Source organism: Ambystoma mexicanum, chromosome 3q (assembly GCF_040938575.1).
Source record: "Ambystoma mexicanum isolate Mex_15411 chromosome 3q, UKY_AmexF1_1, whole genome shotgun sequence".
In the NCBI taxonomy this organism is placed as follows: domain Eukaryota; kingdom Metazoa; phylum Chordata; class Amphibia; order Caudata; family Ambystomatidae; genus Ambystoma; species Ambystoma mexicanum.
Genome location: NC_090926.1, coordinates 1,298,446,129 through 1,298,467,925, shown reverse-complemented (window position 1 = coordinate 1,298,467,925; position 21,797 = coordinate 1,298,446,129). Strand labels below are relative to the sequence as shown.

General features: G+C 47.7%; 1 protein-coding gene across 4 annotated transcripts in view; it reads right to left on the bottom strand.

Annotated features, from left to right (window-relative positions):
* TRIP10 (thyroid hormone receptor interactor 10) overlaps positions 1 to 21,797 on the bottom strand; it is a 530,573-nt gene that overhangs the window by 349,675 nt on the left and 159,101 nt on the right. For all 4 annotated transcript variants that reach the window (XM_069604418.1, XM_069604420.1, XM_069604421.1 and 1 more), the window contains exon 2: positions 20,268 to 20,383. In XM_069604418.1, the coding sequence (XP_069460519.1) occupies positions 20,268 to 20,383 (116 nt within the window). The remainder of the gene's footprint in view (positions 1 to 20,267; positions 20,384 to 21,797) is intronic.

Genomic DNA, 21,797 nt, shown 5'->3' with positions numbered 1-21,797 from the left:
GAATGCCGTTTTAAATGAGAACTGGACCGTACATGCTTCGATAAAGGCCTTAAGCTTGTGAGGATTCCCATCATATAAACCCCCTGGAATGGGACCTGGAGGTAGTTCTGAACAACTAGGTACCCTTCCAACCTGTTGCCGCAAAAAGGCATTTTCCTGCTTTAATGCCTGAACTTCCGCAGTCAGAGACTGGACTGCAGAAACCAATTGCTGCTGTTGGGCAGCGTCCATGGTATCACCTAGAACTATCGAGTTCTCCAAGGCAACCGTTCAGCACCGGGGAAGCCCCAGTATTCCTTCTATATTTGGGCGTTGCTAACTGTAATAATTCAGACTGTTACGAGAGATGTGAATGACCGAAAGGTTACCTTAGAGAAACACTCGTCGTTCTCCCTCCTTCGCCTCCTTCTTCGGAAATGGTTCCGACAGGGGTAGAGAATGAGTGCCTCCCTGAGACCCTTCCTCCGCCTCAAATACAAAGATTAAGGAAGGGAAGGATTCCAGGGAAACCCTCTGGGGAAGAAAACCCTGTGTCGATGTCCACTGGATGGATGTCGTCTGTCCGGAGAAGTTCTTGGTAACCAGAACGTCTGCTGGAGTGGGCCGTCTGATTGGAGACAGAGGAAAGCGGTAAGTTGGAGCAAGGAAACTAGAAAGCAGAATATAGGTTGAGGAAATGAGGAGTACCTGATGGGAAGGGGGAAGCACCTATAAGGCTATATTGCAGGTCTTCCGAAGAGCCGCGGACAGAAGTAACTTCGAGGACGTTCCCGAAAGAAAATGGTTCTCAGATTTCTCTGCACAGGTAAGAGAATATTAGGTGTAACTTCTGGTCTATTTCTAACCTTTGATATATTACGGATTGAATGGCAATATTCACGTACCGCACGCCAGGGAGGGAGTCTCACTAGCGAACCGGTCAGTGAGCTTCAATTCGGAACGAGTGATGCAGAGGGAAACCACTCGAGACTTAGATGTCGTGTATGAGTTGGGAGAAGGAAGCGAGTCTGAAAACAGGGGAGAGGAAAGGGTAGAGTTATACGGAAGACATTACAAACAAACGAGCCTATAATAGATCCTAGTATCGAACTCACGAAGCGTTGTTGTTGAAGAGTAGCAACGCATCCGCGCGTTGTTCGCAGGACCAGATGAACCGGCTCCGGAGTCGGGGGGCGGTCCTTCCAGCGCGCGGCAATGGTGCAAGCCTAGACCCACACATTCTGTAGCGGCGGCCATCTTGGGAGTAAAGATGGCCGCAACCCGTCTAATCGACCATCTATGCCAGAGTGACCAAGGTCTCCGTAGGGGCGTGACAACTTCAGCCTTGTCACAGCGTTCCCGCTTGCCCCCCAGCAGGCCCCTCAGATCGTCCGGTCGGGTGAGGGCTTTCTCAAGGATTGTGTGGTTTCAGTCGGTTGTGGGGGTCCACCAATGGACAGCGTACCTGGGCAATCAGGAAGTACAAGAATAGATCAGGTAACTCCAGGCCCCCTTGGGAACAAGGACGGCACAGCGTGTCTAGCGAGAGACTGCGTTGTCGGCTGGCCCATATCAATTTATTCATCATGCTCTTCAGTTGTCCCAGAAGTCCACCGGAGGCCAGATAGGAACGTTGTTAAAGATGTATAATAGCTTTGGTAAAACGACCATTTTGGAAAGTGAAATGGGAGATGGGAGATGGGAAGGTGCACCCAAGTGTCCAAGGTAGCGGATCCCTTGTGGAAACTAGGCAAAGCTGCTACCAATGGCCTGTAGGGTAACGCACGTGGTAAGAGGGAGGACTTCCAACTTGGACCAGTTGATCCGCAGTCCGGACAGGGTTCCGAATCTGGCGACTTCTTCCACTACTCGTCGTAGGTTGGTTTGTGGGTGTTTAACATATATCAACATATCATCCGCGAATAGAAAGACGATGAAGGCGAGTGGAGTGTTATCCCTCTACGTGCATGGTATTCTCTCAGGGTGCATGCCACCGACTCAATTGCTAGGGCAAATAGAATAGGGGAAAAGGGACAGCTATCCCTGGTACCTCGGGATGGGAAGATAGGTTTGGATTGTTTACAGTTCGTGTACACCAAGGATCTGGGAGACATTTGGAGCAATCGAACCCAGTGTAAGAATGTAGTGCCCAGGCCTGAGCGACAGAGGACCTCAAACAAAACGGCCATTCGATAGAGACAAATGCTTTTTCGCATCCAATGCGGCAACTGCCATGGGGATTGTCTGGTTCACATTATGCATCAGGGTGAATAATCTCTGTAGGTTGTTCTGGGTGGAGCGGCCTGGTAAAAACCCTGCCTCATCAGGAAGGACCAGGCTGGGCATGTAGGGCAAAAGCCTGCCCACCAATAATTTTGCTATGATCTTGTCGTCAGTATTCACCAGGGAAATGTGCCTGTAGGACGAGCATTTACTAGGGTCTTTGTCTGGTTTGAGCAGGACCGTCACCAGGGTCGTTCTGGTGGACTCTGGGAGGATGCCCGTGGAGCTGGCCATTTCGAACATGTTCCTCAAGTGGGGAATGAGAAAGCCGGGGAAAGTTTTATATAGTTTGGCTGTGATGCCATCAGTCCCGGGGGTTTTAACATTTGGGAGGGAACGGAGAACTTAAAGGAATTCGTCTGAGGGGGGTTGTTTAGTGAGGTTCCATATTCCGGCTCAAACCACCCCAGAGCAACCCGGTCCAAATATTGCACAATGTCATCATGCCCAGCCGTTCACTGTGTGGAATAGAGTCTCCCATAGCACTCCCTGTCGTTTATTTTCCCTGTCACCCTGTAGGGCGTTTCAATCTCTACTATAGGGTTGAGGTGGCGTTCCTGCCTGATGGCACAGGCCAGGGTCTTGCTGGGGTGATCTCCCTCCCCATATCCGGCAGTTATTATCAGGTCTCCCAGGAACTGTTCCTCGCTGGTCATCGGTGTACAGATCTCCTCCCTCTTGAGCTCCAGCTCGGTCCGAAGCTCCGGAGAGTCTTGGTGAGCATGTCTGGTCTCCAGGTTTTTTAGTTCTGTTTCCCTGGAAGAGAGAGATCTAGTGACCGCTCCATTAGCTCCACTGGAGCGTTTTGCTGGTGTATTAAGTCTTTCTTAATACAATGTGAGTTGCATTTCCTTTGCAGACCAGAGTCGTTTCCTAGTGATACCTCTAAAGTGGCTTTTCTGATTTCCTATCCGTCTGGAGAGGCAGCAGTGTGGTCAGTGCCTTTGGAGGGTGGAAGAGCCAGTGAGCCTGAGAATTTTAACAGTTTAAGGCTGAGTTTAGTAAAATGTTTGATCGTAGAACCTTGACCCAGAGTGTGGACAGTGAACTTTTAGAGTTGAAGCAGGCTAGTCGAGATCTGTCAAGATATATTACTCAATTTAGGGCCCTAGAGCTGGAGAGTGGGTGGCCTGAGGAAAAGAGATAATCTCTGTTCTATAGGGGATTGCGAGAGGAGCTTAAGGATGCTTTGGCAGCAATAGTGGAAAGACCAACCTCCTGCGAGGAATTGATTACGTTGGTGTTAAAGCTGGATGCTAGGTTGTCAGAAAGACGCATAGAACGGAGGAGCAATCTTCCAGAGGGAAGATCTTGGGTTAGGAGTGAACGACCCAGAGTAGAAGTCGTTTCTAAGGAAATTAAGACCCCAGGGCATATGAGAGAGTTTAGACCACCCTTATCTAAGGAGGAAAAGAGGAAAAGGAGAAAATAAAACAATCTTTTGTATTGTGGGGACAGTGGTCATTTTGTAGGAAATTGTCCTCGAACTCCTCAAAGATTTCAGACATCCATGGGAAGAGGTCAAATGGTGGCCATCATGATCCAGACCTCATGGCTCATATTACCCTGAACATATCCTTGCATTGGAAGGGTGGTTTGCGATGTGGGGGTCCTTGTATGTTAGATTCCGTTGCCACAGGGAACTTCGTGGATAAGAATTTGGCGATCCGCCTGGGAGTTCCAAATGTAGATGACATGCATTACTCACCGTAATAGCATTTCTGATAATTTTATCTGCTTAGATTCACATGCTGTGCATAGACTAGCAAGCAATACCCAGAGTAGGAAAACTAGGGAAAAGATGTCTTCGTACTGCTTGTCCCACCTGAGAATCAGACCTAGAATGAGTGTCTAGGCAATAGTGTTTTGTAAAGGTGTGTACAGAACTCCAGGCTGCCGCTTTGCAAATGGACTCTAGGGGAACATATGCAATGAATGCTATGGAAGCCCCAGTGCCCTGAGTAGTGTGCGCTCTAGGCTTGAAGGGCAGTTCTCTCTTAGCAAGAGTATAACACAGTGTGATGCATTTGACAATCCACCTTGAGATAGCTGATTTAGAGACAGGATCCCCTTCTCTCCCAGCTGCCAGGTTTGTCTTCCTCAGTGGTTTTGTTCTTTCCAGGTAAAACATGACTTCCCTGCACACATCTAGTTTGTGTAGGCTTCTTGTGGCCATGCTAGTGGGATTCTGGAAGAAAGTGGGTAGTTCAATAGATTGGTTCACATGGAACTTCGAAATGAATTTAGGCACAAACGGGGATGAGTGCGCAGAACCACCTTATTTTTGTGGACTGTAACAAAAGGGTCTAGAACTGAAAGGGCCTGTAGTTCACTAACCTGTCTAATAGAAGTGATAGCCACTAGGAGGGCCGTTTTATAAGTAAGGTCTTTTAGACTTGCTTTATGCATAGGCTCAAAGGGAGAACCCATGAGTCTGGTCAATACCACATTTAGATCCCATCCGGGAGCTGGGTTAGAAACGGGGGGATGAATTCTCTTAACCCCTTCCATAAAGGCCTTAATAACAGGTATTTTCCACCACAACACCTTCTGTTGTGACATAGTGTAGGCTGAGAGAGCAGCTAAATAAACCTTGAGGGAATTAAAAGCCAGTCCTAAGTCTAACAAGTGGGTCAGGTACAACACAATGTGGGTAGGAGAGCAGTCAATGGGATGGACGCCCTTGGTATTGCACCAGATGACAAAGCGTTTCCACTTACTGGAATAGCAATAACGAGTGGTAGGTTTTATAGCTTCCCCGAGTATGTCCATGCATCTTTGAGGGAGTTGAAGGTATCCAAACTCTAGGACATCAGGAGGCAGCCCACTAAGTTCAGAGTTTGCGGGCATGGGTGTAGTGTCTCCCCTGCGTCCTGAGACAACATGTTGTATGAGCAGGGTAGTTTCATAGGAGGGGAGACGGACATTTCCATCAGATGAGAGAACCAGGGTTGACTGGCCCACATGGGGGCCACCAATATCATGGTGACTGGTTCCTGGTGCATCCTGTGCACAATCTTGTGTTGGGGAGTCGGGGGGGGGGGATTTAAAGTGTAGACAAATTTCCCTGACCATGCTATCCTATCCAGAGTCCGTTCCGGGGATACCTGGAGGCGTAGTCTTGGCATTGGGCGTTCTGTGTTGCAAACAGGTCGAACTATGGGAAGCCCCATTCTGCAAAGACGTTGGAGACAATGTGTTTGTGTAGACGCCATTCATACTCTATGGGTAGAGGGAAATCTCTGCGATTGAGTTCCCCTGGAACGTGTTGGGACAGTAGGAACATCTTGTGTTTGAGAGGCCACATCCAAATGTTTTGGGATAGCTTGGATAGCCCTGGAGAGAGTGCCCCCTTGTTTGTTTAGGTAATACATGGCTGTGGTGCTGTCTGTCAGGATCAGAACTGTCTTCCCTTGTAGTTGTGTCAGAAAGGCTTTCAGTGCTTTGAATACTGCTAATAGCTCTAACAGATTTACATGGTTGGATGCTACTTGTGGGGATCACCCTCCATGCGCTGTCTGCTGAAGCAGGTGAGCCCCCCACCCCGTGAGAGATGCGTCTGTCGTGAGAGTGGCTTTAACTGCGGGGTGGTGAAGGTCATCCCCTTCAAGAGGTTTTCCCTCAACCACCACTGCAGAGAGAGAATGAGGGCTGGCGAAACAACTACCAGATCTTCCCATTGACCGCTGGCCTGACACCACTGGCTTTTGAGCCACTCTTGCATGGGACGCATGCGCAGCCACGCGTGGGGAACTAAGTAAATGCATGACGCCATCATACCTAGCAGTCGCATGGCCTTGCCTACCGTCACTTCCCGACTGGCTACATATTGAGGGATCTAAGAAAGCATGTTCTGAACCCTCTCCTCGGAGGGGAAGACGTGGCCGTCTTTTGTCCGGATTAGAGACCCTAGGAATTGCTTGACTTGACTGGGGTCCAAGCTGGATTTCTTCTCGTTGATGGAGAATCCCAGACTGGTCTATTGTCAGGTCTATCGTCTTCTGAGTGTTCAACATGCAGGTTTCGTAAGAGTCCCCTGTTATGAGCCAGTCGTCGAGGTAAGGGTAAACCGGGACAGATAGTCTGCGCAGGTGTGCTGCCGCTAATGCCAGGACCTTTGTAAACAGCCTTGGCGCTGAGGCAATGCCAAAGGGGAGTACTTTGAATTGATAGTGCGTGTCCTCTACCTTAGATATTTTCAGTGCGCTGGCAACATTGAAATATGAAAGTATGCATCTTTCATGTCCAGTGTCTGTTTCAACAGGGGGATTACTTCCTGCAGAGTTACCAAACGAAACCTTTGAGATTTGACAAATGTGTTCGCTTGGCGCAAGTCTACAGGGCGTATGGTGAGGTCCTTTTTGGGTACAAGGAAGTACACTGAATAAATACCGTTGTTTACCTGAAAAATAGGGACGGCTTCTATGGCGTTGTTTTCCAGAAGTGTTTCCACCTCTTGTATCAGGATTCGCAGATGGTCTGGTGTCAGGCGACGTGCTTTGGGCGGTCTGAATTGTGCTGGTCGGGCAAATTCCACGCAGTACCCGTGGGCGACCATCTTGAGTACCTACTGGTCTGACGTTATCCACTCTCATGCCGAAAGGAAAGATGTTAAGCGGCCCCCGACCGGGGTGACATGGGAGGGGACCTGGATCCGTAGGTCATTTCTGACCAGAGGCTGTGGCTCTCCTGGCGTTGGCACCTCTGCCTCTGCCTTTCCCGCGCCACTGACCCCTGGGTGGATAGTTGGCAGGGGTGCTGGATGCCTGTCCTGAGTTCCAGGAATTTCCTGTATTATACTGGTTTTGTGCAGAACGGGATTGGCCCCGAAAGGACCGTCGGGTACCGCCCCCCCTCTGGGGGGAGGGCATTTGAGTGATTTGCTAGAGGAACTTTAGAGTCTCATGCTCCTTTCTGGCAGTCTCGAGTGCATCGTCGACTGCCTTACCAAAGAGATCTGTCTCCTCGACTGGTTTGTTAATAAGAGCTGCTTGGGTTTCTGGTGTGAAGCCTGAAGTTCCTGAGCCAAGCGTGCCGTTTGAGCAGGGTGCCTTGAGCTAGGGATCTTCCCGCCGTCTCTGCAGCATCCAGAGTGTTTTTCAGTACATTTTGGTTGACCTGCCTGCCCTCGGCCACGATGGCGAGTAATTTGGTTCTAGCGGGTTCAGGCTCCTCCTGGAGACCTTCCTGCAGTTGGTTCGACTACACATCGGCATAACTGGCAAGCAACGTACTGTTTGCTATGCGCATGGAAAAGGCAACTGCCGTGGTGATTCGCTTTCCCAAGGCGTAGAGCCTTTGCAACTCCTTATCCGGTGGCGCCTCTCCCGTAGCAAGGGGTACCCATGCGCATTTCCGGAATCAGGGGTGCCATGGCCCTTAATGTATGTAGGGTCAGTAGTCGATGAGCGAAATCATTTTTCCACCCTTGGATTTACTGCCCTAGTCTGGGCTGGAGTGACCAAGGAAGGAGCCAATCTCCTCTTAATGGAATTCAGAAGAGGTATGGCATGGCTGGAGGGGGGCTTTTCTTTGAGGATATCCTCCACAAAGTCCTGTTCAGGCAAAGCCTCCTGGGTGGCGATTTGAAAATTTTCAGCCGCCTTTCTGAAGATGGCGTTGAACGCCATCTGGTCGTCCACTGGGGAAGCCTGGCGGGCCGGAGTGGAGGGAGGGGAATCCAAACATAGGACATCCTGGTCCTGGTCGTGAGTAGGGAGCGCCCATGGTTCCGCCTCAACCTGGCGACTGTCCTCCCAGTCTCCCGTAGGATCCGCCTGGTCATCCACAATGTAGTCTTGTAGGAAGGTAGTGTCCTCCTTCTGATCATAAATGTCCTGATAGGTGTCCATCTGGATCTCGTCTTCAAGGAGGATAGAAGTGTAATCTTCCTGAGAAGGTCCTAAAGTTCTTAGAAATGTAGAAGCAGGCACAGAGTGAGGGTCCTCCCGAGGTCTCTTGGGGGTAGGGTGCTCTGAAAGCAAGACAAACTCCTCCAAACTATCCATACACCCTTAGAATTTTTCTCTCGAACCATAAGGGTCTAAGGGTGGAATATTTACATCTTCCTCCATATGGTGCCGAACTTTGTCTCCAATAGAGCTAGACAAAGGCAGAGCACTCTCTACGTAGTGGTTGCAAGCATCGGGCGCTGAGGCACGTCTTTCGGCGTGTCCGCGGGCCACTCCTTACGCTGCATCATCTCTTTAGACCTCTCCTTCAGCCCCACTGCTTTTGGAGATGTTTGGCTAAGCGGGGCGATGTTGACGGTTGACTAGGAGGCCTAGCAGTAGATTTTTCTCCTACCGGGGCCATAGGGGGCGTCAGAGCGTCAGCTAAGCGCGCTTCGACGGCCGGATGTATTTTAGAAGTTGCGCCCTTTGTATTAGAAAGCCGAGCTGCAAGCCGCTGCTGCGGATGCGGGGAAGGCTGTTGATCCTGAGGATCACAGGATTCTGTCGAAATTTTCGTGGTCCCGTTGGGGCTTTCGCCCGTTTCGGCGGTACTGTCAAAACTGTGTGTTTAGTGTAGGGATCTTGTACGCCCCTGTCGCCGGGTGTTTCCCCAATAGTGTGACTCGGTTCAGACCTAGCGGGGTCGGGCGTGGCAGACCTAGGAGTGTCCGTCGTGAGGTCGATGGATGCCTGGTCATCACTAGCACCCCCGCACTTTCGGCAGGGGCGGCAGTGGGGGAAGAAGATCCAATCCACGCCATGCCGTAGGCCTCCCACCGCTTAACGCAGCGCTCCTTAAGCGTCTTAGGGTGCAGGAGTTTACAGACTGTGCACCGCTGTTCTAATCTTGATGGTCGTGCAGATTAAGATACCTCTGTCCCCAAATACCACACTGATAGAAAATAATTCACTACCAATGCAATCTTTGAGGCCACAGGTGTAGAGTGCCGAAAAGCTGGAACCAGGAACACTGGAAGGACCCCCTGACCACTGTAAAGCAATGAATGATTAGGTCAAACAGTAGCAATGGAAGACAGTTAAATATACCAAAACTATGTGTTAAAGGCTTACCCTAATGAGCTGGCAAGAAAGCCTAGAAGGGGTAGGGAGAGTAGATGGGGCCGATGACAGCACTGGGTGGAAAACACCTGAGCCAAACGGGCAGTACAGTGGATGATCCTTGAGCAATCCAATTAGCAATCCAAGGTCAGTAGCCAGAAAAATACACCAAAGTCCAAAGTTCAAAGATCCGAAATAGCAAAGCCAAGGGTCGTAGTACTGGAGGACAACAGTTCAACTTAACAGTAGGGAAGAGCAATCCGTTCCGTAATGATGAAATCCAAAGTGATCAAAACGCCGTGCAGCACTCCGATGAAGCAGCTGTGAAGCATTCATTTCACGTTTTCCTTGCCCTTTTGACTGTGTGAAATGGTCACATGACGAGTCACAAGGGAACGTGGAATCGCATCACGTGACCCTCATTGTGAAGAGAGACAGTCGCCGGCGTAAGGTCACATGACAATGACAATTGTTGCACTTAAGGGTATCTGGCCCTGCAAGAGGGGCAAAATCTAAATGTGTCCTTTCCATAGCAAAAGGCAATAAAGGCGATGACCGCACACAGAGGGCAAAGAGGGGGGAAAGAGGAGAGACATAGCTGAAAGGATATGGCCACCCCGACCCCACTCTCCCTACTGAGTAGGCCGGCCGGAGGTCGGGGACGGCTCTGTCGCCGGATCGCAGGCATCGAAAGTCCACCGCAGTCTTCGGCGTAGTACAGGAAGCACCATCGAAATGACTGAGGGGATAATCGACAAGGTCGATAGACAAGGTGATAAAGTCTCTTATGAAAAAGCTCCGCAATAGGGCGGCCAGTAATCTGGGCAGAAAAAAAACAATCCGAGGGACCTTGGCGCATGAGGGATTTTGGGTACACTACACGTCACGATAGGGATAGTGTTACAGACACGCCTATGCCAACGTCCCATTTCGGTCCCGGAAAGACAAGATGCAATACTCTGCAGTTACCATTGGATGCCAGACCCTATGCACAGCATGTGAGTCTAAGCAGATTAACAAGCATCAGAAAAGGAATTTTCGGAACAGGTTAGAGCCGTAGATGGGACTCAACTCCCTTCAGGGCTTATTACTCAGACTACGGAGATTTTGGGACTAAAAATTGCTGAAGGTCATCATTGGGAGGAAATTGCATTTTAGTCCATTGACGCCCCACAGTTACAGATATTAGGAATGCCTTGGTTAACCCTCAATAATCCTCTGATTGGGCTAAGAGAACGGTGGAGTTTTGCTTGGATCAGTGTGCTAGGGGAGTAGAGGAAGTTGGTCAGAAAACCAAAAACCAGCTGGTTTATTAGTTCCTTTACTAGTAACACCACGTCCCTGGCATACGGTTTCTTTGGATTATATGTCGAACTCCCTCCTGATCAGGGGTATATGACAATTCTGGTAGTTGTGGATGTGTTTTCTAAAGCAGGCCATTTTGTTCCAATCAAGGGAGCGGCTACAGCCACCTCTTTAGCTCAAGCCTTCTGGCAAAACATTGTAAGGTTCCATGGTCTTCCCGCACAAGTGATTTCTGACCGGGTTCTCAGTTTGTATCTAAGTTTTGGCAATCATTTTGTAAAGAATTAAAGATTGAGGTGAATTTGATTATCAGTTTCCATCCTGAGGCAAACGGTCAAACAGAAAGTTAATCAGGAATTCGAAAAGTATTTGCGATGCTATTTAATATCCGGTATGGGTTGAGTTATTATGGGTTGAGGCTGAATTCTGTTACAACAACACGTGCAAGGATTCCACATCAATGTCTCCATTTATTTTTAAATCGGGGGTTTCATCAAAGATTCCTTAGGGAGGAGAGTCTGAATGAGGTGGAGGTGCTGGATGTGGAAGGAAGACTGAAAATCATGAGGGAAAATATTAAAGGGTCAATGGAGGCGTTTCAAGAGAGCAAAATTAAGTACAAAAAGTTTTCTGACCGCAAGCGGCGCGTAGCACCAAAGTATCAGGAAGGATATTTGTTTTGGATATCTAGCAAAAATATAGCTCTTAAGGCAAATAACAAGTTTAGTCCATGATATATAGGTCAATTTGAGATTGTGCAGGTATTGTCTCCAGTAACTGTTAAATTGAGGTTACCTTCTAGTCTTAAGATACGTCCAACATCCCAGGTCAACCTTTTGAACCCCTGTAAGAAGGTACTAGGGTGAAGCAATCTCCAGATTCAGTAGGTATTGAGGGATCGGGAGAAGAATATGAGGTACAGGAAATCCTGAGTTCCAGAGTTGTACGTGGAAGATTACAATATTTAGTGTACTGGAAGGGTTTTGGCCCTGAGGAAAGCTCTTGGGTGAATAAGAAGGATGTGCATTATTGGTTAGAAGATTTCATCAATTGAGACCGGAGAAACCAGGCCCCGGGATAGGGCATTAAGGGGGTGGGAGGTACTGTCAGGTTCCCTTACCTTACATCTTTCCCTTACCTTTCATTTGTCTGTTTTCAGGTCATTAGGGGTTAAGTATAGAAGTCATGAATCTAGATTGGTGCACTTAACCTTAATTATAGTATCTGACATCTAATTATGTCCCTATCCAAGATGGAGTGGCAGCGGAACAGCAGTGATTGGTTGGGAGTCCTGTCAAGTAGTATGGAACCTTGAAAAGGGTTTTCAACTCCCTTTCATTCAAGTCAGAGACTACAGTGAGCTCACAAGAATTAGAAGACCAGAGAAGACTACAGTCATCCAGTGTTTCCAGAGTGTATGCCAGAGGAGAAGTCATTATTAAAGGTAAGGGCCAGCATAGAAAGATATTTAAAAATATATTTATATATTTGCAACAGTAAAGAAATGAATACATGTACATGAGCTTCAGCATTAGGACTGCCAAGCTAATTTCTGTAAACCATATGTAAATATGCAACGTGCAACCATATGTAAATAGTTGTGTTCCTTTAATTCTGAAGACCATTTGGCAAAAGGTCCTTATTTGTATTGCGCAAGTACCAAGAAGCAGTCTGCACGTGTATCTAACAACTGATAAGGCTTCTCGTGTGTGAAAACAAAATGTATTGCTGCATTTCTTATTTGAAAATACTGTGTTGCAAAGGGTCTTTTCCTTCATTCGTACAAACGAATTGGAAACAAAGACAAATGGAAATTCATTCAAGAAACTTCACAATGTGATCCAAGTCTAAGAACTTTAGGTTATAATAATTTGTCCTTTTTTCCTTGTTATTTTGAACTGTTTAAAGAGACTTTGCAAAAATAATAAATATAAAGAGAGGAAAAGAAAGGACCATTGGAGCCACAAGCTTTCAATGGCTCAATTCTAAATTGCCTTTCCAGTAACAAGAACTTTTGAACAGAGCTGCCTGCTTACAGTGAGAAGAGTTATAGAAAGATAATTTTGACAATTTTGACAACTTTAGAACTTTGGCAATTCTTAACTCAGCAGAAAGAGAGCAGAAGAGCAGTCTAATACTAACCAAGAAGGCCTCCTAGCTATGGGCGGTGGTAGTCGGGTAAAGTTGGGTAATAGAGGTTAATATAAGGGTATGAGTTAGATGTGCTAGGTGTATAACCAAGTTATTTATTTGCAGGTACTTCAACAAGAGAGACAGAGAGGACCTGGAGTTGAAGGCTGTTGAAGGAGACCTGACTGTTATTTTATCCACTTCCCCTTCCCCCCGGCTTGTCAGTTCAGTAGCTCTATTAGGGACAAACTGCTGAGGAAACCAGATTGGGGGGGTCTGGAGGACTTAGCAGCTGCTCCTGCAGGAAGAAATCATTGGGAACCTTATAGGAAGAGCCCCCGCAACCTTCTACCGTAATTAATCCCCTTACCCAACCCCCACGTACATTTTGGCAAAATTGGCTTCGATGTTTTGGTACAACACTGTTGGGAAGATCGACAATAAATAAGAGGGGAGAAAATGATAGTTTGCAAGAGAATTTCCGTCGAGAAAATCTAAGAGGTAGGATCTTCCTAATATTAAAAAGATGAAGGAGAACTGAATGAATGTGTCTCTTTTCTTCTGTCCCCTCATAGTTCTCAGAGATTTTAATATCCTCTATTGACCCTGCCTCTTTGTTCCTCCGCCCAGAATGAGTGAGCCGTGTGAAGTCCAATCCCTAACAGAGGGATAAAGAGCCGATCAACTTTGGAATAAGGAAATACACATCCGCAGAGCTGGCCTGATGCGCAACACCCTACCCCTTGGAGGTGTGGCAGGAAGAGGAGAGCATACACCAGGCGTGGCAGACCCAACCAAGGCAGAGCCGGTGGAACACAGTCCTGCCAGAGGAGGAACCAGCAACGTCTGGCCGAGAGGCACAGCGTGGAGCACAAGCTGCCCGACAACAGTAAGACTGAAGAACCAACAGCGCAGACCCACAGGAAGCGCGCAGGAGAAAGGCACCAGCACCGCCCGTAGCGAAGAACCAAGAAGACACAGAGGAAACAGCAAAGCCTTAGCCGAATTCCCTGCAATGAGACGAGAGGTACACTGTTGCTCCGAGGAGCAGGAAGAGGTGAGGCATGGCCCCAAGGTGGGGCGAGGGGAACAAGGCCCCTAAGTAGGGTGACCAAAACCATACCACAAGACTGGGTGAAAGAAACCAAAACCCAAGACTGAGTGAAATCCAAGAGCTGCCTCGCAGGTAAAAAAGCCTTTGACTTTAATGGTAAAGAGTACCAGAGATACACTTACTACAGGGGGATGGATACGGACCCAATGGTCCACAAAAGGGAGAAAAGAGAACAAGATACATTGTTGTGGATTTAATGGAACTGGGTAGAAGAAGAATTTATTGAAAAAGACATTCAGCCATAGACTGCACCAGGGGCAAAGAGCCCATTATGAAAGACACACCAGGGTGGAGGTCAATTTTCTTAACAGTGATAGGAAAAGAGCTTAGGTTAGTGTAGGATTCTGGACAGAGGACTTTTTTGGTTTTGTAAAGACAACCTGTCAGATACATTTGAACATGTCCTTTATAGAGTAGAATCTTAGACATAGGGAAAGCTCAGATTTTTTGGGGAAAAAGAAAAGGCAGTTACAATGCAAGCTTGATCGTCTCCTGACTCTGACCTACCACAACTACCACAACTGTAATGCTATCAGAGCATCTTGGGTTGGTTCGAAGTTGTCATATTGTGCCCTTGCCAGGGACATCCAACCCTAGAGATATGAGGAGAAAGATGAAAAACAGGAATTCAAGCAGAGGCGCAAGTTAAAGGGAGAAGCAGCGATGTGTGCAATAGTGTGGGTGCAGGTTAAAGGGAGAAGCAGTAATGTCTGCAGTAGCGTGGATCCAGGTTAAAGGGAGAAGCATCGATGTGTGCAATAATGTGGATGCAGGTTAAAGGGAGAAGCAGTGATGTGTGCAGTAGCGTGGATCCAGGTTAAAGGGAGAAGCAGTGATGTGTGTAATAGTGTGGGTGCAGGTTAAAGGGAGAAGCAGTAATGTCTGCAGTAGAGTGGATCCAGGTTAAAGGGAGAAGCAGCGATGTGTGCAATAGTGTGGATGCAGGTTAAAGGGAGAAGCAGTGATGTGTGCAATAGTGTGGGTGCAGGTTAAAGGGAGAAGCAGTGATGTGTGCAGTAGCGTGGATCCAGGTTAAAGGGAGAAGCAGTGATGTGTGTAATAATGTGGGTGCAGGTTCTCCGGCAGGGCTGTGTGCTTTCCCCTTTTCTTTTTAATTTGGATATATTCGGAGTAAGGACGGCACTAGTTGATTCAATGGTAAACCCGCCGAGGTTGGGTTTGATCAAAATACAGTACTTATTGTACACAGATTACCTGGTTTTGCTTGACTATACAGCAATAGGCATGCAAAGAAAACTAAAAGCAGCTGGGGAGTTCTATGGGGACCTTGGCTTGACAGTCAATCTCCCCCAAGTCAAAGGTCATGGTAGTAAACCGTTGGAAAATGTGCTCTGGGAGACTGAACTTTGCCTGGTACATAAATGAACAGAGGTTGGAGGAGGTTCGGGCGTTCAGATACCTGGCACTGTTTAAAGCTAGGAAATCATTGGGTATGGCGCACCAAGCTCCGAGGCTTGAAGCAGTCGCGGCTGCAACACGTCTTTGGGTAATGGACAAGAAAGATGGTTGTTTTTTGGCCTTGCCAGCCATTAAGATTTGCAACCAAATGATAGTGCCTAGGTTGATCTATGGGGCTGAGAAGGTGGTCTAGCTTGGTCTAAGGCTGAGTCTTTTATATGGAAACGTGTTTTGTCCTTACCATGGGGAATTCCTTTTGTTGCAGTGCGCCACATTTTGGGGCTTGTATCTCTGGAGGTCAAAGTTATCTGCGCAGAAGGTTATTCCGTAGCACATTATTCCCCCCAATATTTCCTCTCTTTGAACAATTGAAGGAGGAATTGAATGGGAGTGGATGTTGGGTATTAAATGCATGGATGATAAACTCCCGGGATATTCTGGATAAAAATTCTCGATTGGTCGAGGACTTGCAACATACTCCTGACAGGATCAAGAGGAAACTGTATGAGACAGACTGGATCCTGATTCGTGAACATCTGGTATTTTATCAAATCTTTGACCATTTCAGCCTGGATATAAAACCTCAAAATGTGTTGCAGGATTTTATGATAAAACACCCTCCTAAAAAAGCAGGCGACATGTGGCTAAGGGTGAAATTAAATCTATTGCCAACCAAACTGTTATGGGTTCAGGCATTAAAGGCCCTGCTCTAGTCTATGTAATCTTCGAAAAGCCTCTTGATTTTTACTTAAAAAAGCACCCTTTGGTCACATGGGACATGCTTTGGTGGAGCCTAGTGACCATTTGGTCACCTCAGTTATGAATTTTGAAAGAAGTTTGTCTGTTGTATTTGTATTTATTAATCTTATATAGAGCTTTATACCAAAGCGTTGTACATTTACAACAACAGGGTACATTTAATATAACAAAAAACTGTAACAACAGAAGCAAATTACAATCATGAATCAGTCACCAAAACAGTGTGTAGAGCAATTATTCAGAGGGGGGAGGGGAGAGGAGGGGGAGGGCTAGGTGGAAGAGGGAGGGAGGGTAGGAGGAGGATGGAAAGGAGGTGGTGGGGTGAGGAAGGGGTGGGGGCGAGGGGGGGAGAGTTTAAGGGGGAAGAGGGAAAAAGGGTGGGAGAGGGGAGTGAGAGGAGAGGGTGTCATGGCGGGGAATGGGGAAGGAGAGATTTGAGGGACATGCGGAAAGAGGAAAATTTAGAGCGGATAGAAAGAGGTAAGGAGTTCCAGAAGTTGGAAGGAGCAGAAACGGGAGGAGGCACAGTGGGAGGGAGGAACAGTGAGGAGGAAGTGGTCAGCGGAACAAAGGGGACGAGAGGGAGTGTAGAAAGAGAGAAGGGAAGAGAGATAAGGCGGAGCAAGATCATGGAGAGATTTGAAGACCAGGCAGAGGAAGTGAAATTTAAGTTGAGAATGAAAGGGGAGCCAGCCAATGGAGGATAGGGAAGCAGAGATGGAGTCTCGGGGGGAGAGGAGACAGAGGGTACGGATGGCAGAGTGATAGATAGATTTCAGGGGGGAAAGATGTGAAGTGGGAAGACCAAAAAGTAAGGAGGAGCAGTAGAAGAGGCGAGAGAAGATAAGGGAGGAGATTAAGAGTTTAGTAGCATGAATAGTAAGAGAGGAGCGAACTTTGCGAATATTGTAGAGGTGGAAGCGACAGGCACGAGAGGTGAGTGAGATATGGTGGGAAAAAGTGAGAGAAGAGTCAAAGTGAAAGCCCAGGTTACGAGCGTGGTGGGAGAATGTTTTGATTAGAGGGAGGAAAATGAATAAAAGGGGGAGGAGAAGGTGGGGGAAGGGAGTTGGAAGAGAAGAAAACTACTTCGGTTTTGTCAGAGTTAAGGGAAAGAAAGCAGGAAGCCATACAGTTTTTAATAGCAGTGAGACAGGAGGAAAGTTTAAGGTGGAGGTCAGGAGAGAAGGAAGAGAAGGAAAGAAAGATCTGCGTGTCATCGGCATAGAAATGGTGAGAGATGCCAAAAGAGGAGATCACAGGGGCAAGGAGGGAGCTGTAGAGTGAGAATAGGAAAGGACCAAGCACCGAGCCTTGGGGAACTCTGTATTCGAGAGGGTGGGAAGGAGAGGAGCGGCTGCCCCAGGAAACAGTAAAAGAGCGGGAGGAGAGGTAAGAGGATAACCAGTTAAGAACAGAGCCTTTGAACCCAAAGGAGCAGAGAGTGTTGAGGAGAAGGGGGTGATCAACAGTGTCGAAGGCAGCCAAGAGATCAAGAAGAATAAGGACAGAGGATTGCTTAGAGTGTCGAGCGATGAGGAGGGAGTTAAGGATGTAAGTGAGGGCTGTTTCAGGAGAGTGTTTCGGGCGAAAGCCAGATTGAGAGGGGGGAAGGAGAGTGAGATTAGTGACAAAGGAAGAGAGCTGCGAGTAGGCAAGGCGCTCAAGAAGTTTAGAGAGGAAAGGGAGAAGTGAGATAGGGCGGAAGTTAGAGGTGAGCAGGGGATCAGCGGTAGGTTTCTTCAGGATCGGAATGATAGTGGCATGCTTGAAAGCAGAGGGGAAGGAGGCCGAGGAAAGGCAGATATTGAAGAAGGAGATTAGGTAGGGAATGAGTAGAGGGAAGATCTTATGAATAAGAAGGGAGGGAACAGGGTCAGATGGGGCAGAAGAGGGATGGGCTTTGGAGAGGAGGATAGAAACGTTATTATAAATAGTTGATTTAGAAATGGTATTTAAAATGTTATATGTATTTGATATGAATGTTCTCATGTCTGAATTTTTCGTATTGGACCATTTATTGTACCGATTCTCTTTTTTAACAATAGTTTTATTTATTTTCATGCATGTGTAAATATTTAATGTTGAAACTAAATCACACAAAAAAAATAAAAAACAGCCTGGGTACAGGTTAAAGGGGAGAAGTAGTGATGTGTGCAATAGTGTGGGTGCAGGTCAAAGGGAGAAGCAGTGATGTGTGGAAAAGTGTGGGTGCAGGTTCAAGAGAGAAGCAGTGATGTGTGGAATAGTGTGGGTGCAGGTTAAAGGGAGAAGGAGTGATGTGTGTAGTAGTATGGGTGCAGGTCAAAGGGAGGAGTGATGTGTGTAATAGCGTGGATCCAGGTTAAAGGGAGAGGCAGTGATGAGTGTAATAGCGTGGCTCCAGGTTAAAGGGAAGAGTGATGTGTGCAATAGTTTGGGTGCAGGTTAAGGGGAGAAGGAGTGATGTGTGTAAATGTGTGGATCCAGGTTAAAGGGAGAAGCAGTGATGTGTGGAAAAGTGTGGGTGCAGGTTAAAGGGAGAAGGATTGATGTGTGTAGTAGTGTGGGTGCAGGTCAAAGGGAGGAGTGATGTGTGTAATAGCGTGGATCCAGGTTAAAGGGAGAGGCAGTGATGTGTGTAATAGCGTGGCTCCAGGTTAAAGGGAAGAGTGATGTGTGCAATAGTGTGGGTGCAGGTTAAGGGGAGAAGGAGTGATGTGTGTAAATGTGTGGATCCAGGTTAAAGGGAGAAGCAGTGATGTGTGGAAAAGTGTGGGTGCAGGTTAAAGAGAGAATGAGTGATGTGTGTAATAGTGTGGGTGCAGGTTAAAGGGAGGAGTGATGTGTGTAATAGCGTGGATCCAGGTTAAAGGGAGGAATGATGTGTGCAATAGTGTGGGTGCAGGTTAAAGGGAGAAGCAGTGATGTGTGGAAAAGTGTGGGTGCAGGTTAAAGAGAGAATGAGTGATGTGTGTAATAGTGTGGGTGCAGGTTAAAGGGAGAAGGAGTGATGTGTGTAATAGCGTGTATCCAGAGGGAGAAGCAGTGATGTGTGGAATAGTGTGGGTGCATGTTAAATGGAGGAATGATGTGTGTAATTGCGTGGATCCAGGTTCAAGGGAGAAGATCTGATTTGTTGCAGGCTGATCCAGTCCAGGTGGATCATTAATTTATTACTCTGATTTGGCACTTGGCTTGTTAAGGGGAATGGTGAATATTGATATGATATGATGGGTTATTTATAACACGCTTAACACCCAGAGGTTTCTAAGCGCGGACCTGGGGCTCGAACCTGTGCTGCTCAGCGTCGTCTTGCTTCCAAGGCGAGCACGTTTCTGCTGAGCTATCCTCCCGAGACTCCTAGTTTTCGTGACTTATGAAATGTTCCCAAGTCGTATTCTGTTCAGACACCTCTGTAATGTTTGGGACCAAGGTACCCATACATTCTAGCCACCAGACTGAGAAGCGTCGGCAAGAATGTGAACAATCTTTTGACCAACTCAAGGCAATCGGTCAGCATCACAATAACACCCCTATATGGGTATGTGCACCCCACCAACCACTCCACTTCAGAACAGGCGCGGAGCTCTATTTCCACTTCACTCCCTGGACCCAGTACGCAAAGGTCCCACTACAGCTTCCTTTCGCCTTCCCCGTCATGGCAGGGGTTCTCGCCTCAGCCTTTGGTCACCAATTGCATTCAGCAGTGAGTAGCCTCAACCCTGGACCACCTCTGCTTCTTCCCACAGTGGGCACCATTCCCATCTACACTTATTTTGACCACTACACATGTAGTAGTAAGGACTGCTCATCTGTGTACCCCTTATAAGGACTCGCTTCAGCTTACACTCAACAGCCATCTCCCACAGCAGGAGGCGTGGTACCACAGCTTCACCTCTGCTTGCCCTCTCAAACATTCCCACACAGCAAGGGGCGCTCCCACCTCAACTTCACCTGAATATCTTCACCTCTACTTGCCCTCACAAGCATTCCCTCACAGCAGGGCATGCTCCCACCTCAGCTTCACCTGAAAATGTTAGCCCTACTTACCCACAAAAGCATTCCCTCACAGTAGGGCATTCTCCCACCTCAGCTTCACCTGAATATCTGCACCTCTACTTGCCCTCACAAGCGTTCCCTCACAGCAAGGGGCGATCTTACCTCGGCCTCAACTGAAAATGTTAGCCCTACTTACCCTCACAAGCATTCCCTCACTCACAGCAGGAGGCGCTCGGACATCTGCAACCCCGATAGCCATCACCTCCAGAAGAGGGCATCCTTACCTCAGCTGCTTGGCATACTGCTGTTCGATCTCTGTCCGCTCCCTCACAAACTTCACATATTTTTCTACAAGCTCCAAGCCCCACTGGGTGTGCCGCTCAATCACGTCAAACTGGTCCTGGGAGAAAGAGAGGAAGACAGAGAGAGGTCACCCTGGAGTGAACAAATACTTCTTAACCACTTCCCCAAACCCTGCCATTACACTTATCCCAAGGGCACGAGAATAGGACAGCACCACCCAAATAATGTCAAGTGGGCGTTGTCCCGTCCGCGGCTCCCCTCCCAACAAGCATCTTGGAGTATGAGAGCATGCACCTTCTTGAAATGCATGCTCCAGAATATAGGCAGTTCAGCACCCTGACTGCCAAGTCTGCGTGACCTCATCGTCTATTCCTCACATAACAGAGTCCCCTTGTGCCGGTCCCAGCTTTGCTGAAATTGTGTTGTTTTACAGACTGCTCCATGAATACACCACTTTTTCAGTAATGAAATATATGGCTGAACCACATGTAATGTACGGTTTATACATTACTTACCAAACTATTACACTCTCAGTCCAGAGCCCCATTTTCGCCATACTCATGGGATAGCTGGGACTCTAGGGTCGGGACCGGAGTGTGAGGAAGTAAGTTGTACTACTTAAAGAAGCCAGAGCGTGTGAGCAGGTGATCGCAGCATGCCACAGCTACAGCCATCACACGCTTGCAGGCTCCTCACTTCAGTTCTTTTCTTAACAAGCTAATGTACTGGTTTCCTCTCTGGGGGGAGGAGGAGTTCCATAGTCACTAGGGGGGAGTAACTTATACTTACTATGTTCGGTCCTATTCCAAACACTCATGAGTGAGGTCCCAAGCATGAATCTGTGGGAAGGAGGGAGGGAACAGTCTTTAAGCTAATTCAACAGCGCAGGAACTTTATCAAGGGAGTAGAGCCTGCAAAACGTGGATGGGGTAGAGCATGTGGCTGCTGTCACAAGGAGGGGTGATCAGAGCACTTGTACATAAGATGCAGGAAGCCTAACCAGTTTTATTATGAAGCCAATACTACAGTGGTTAAGCATTGTCGGAACAAGGAATGCAATCGACAGTGTTGAATATTGGTATTAAGAAAGGATTACCCTTCAGCACTAGTTGCTCTACACCATGAAATTCAGTGGCCAAGAGTATGTGTGTATAGACCGCAGTCTCAGGAGGACAGATATGAGCTCCGATTGGGATATCTGATGGAATAATCAGGTATCCCAATCTTCAGGCTCCCCTCCTCACAAGTTCCAGGGTGAGAAACACCTATAGGAAAGAACTACAGAGAACGGGCCTATCCTAAAAGTATCTTAAGTGCAATCTCCAGTCCCTAAACCCAATCAGAAGCTCCTGGGATGTCGGCACCCAGCCAATTATCTTCAGCTCATTCACAGTCCCGGCCACAGCAGACTTTTCGGCTTTTCTCTTGGCTTTGTCAGACGATACCAGCAATGTGCAGTCTCCTGGGACTGGGATACTGTAGCCCTGAAACTTCAATGAGGGTTGTCTGAT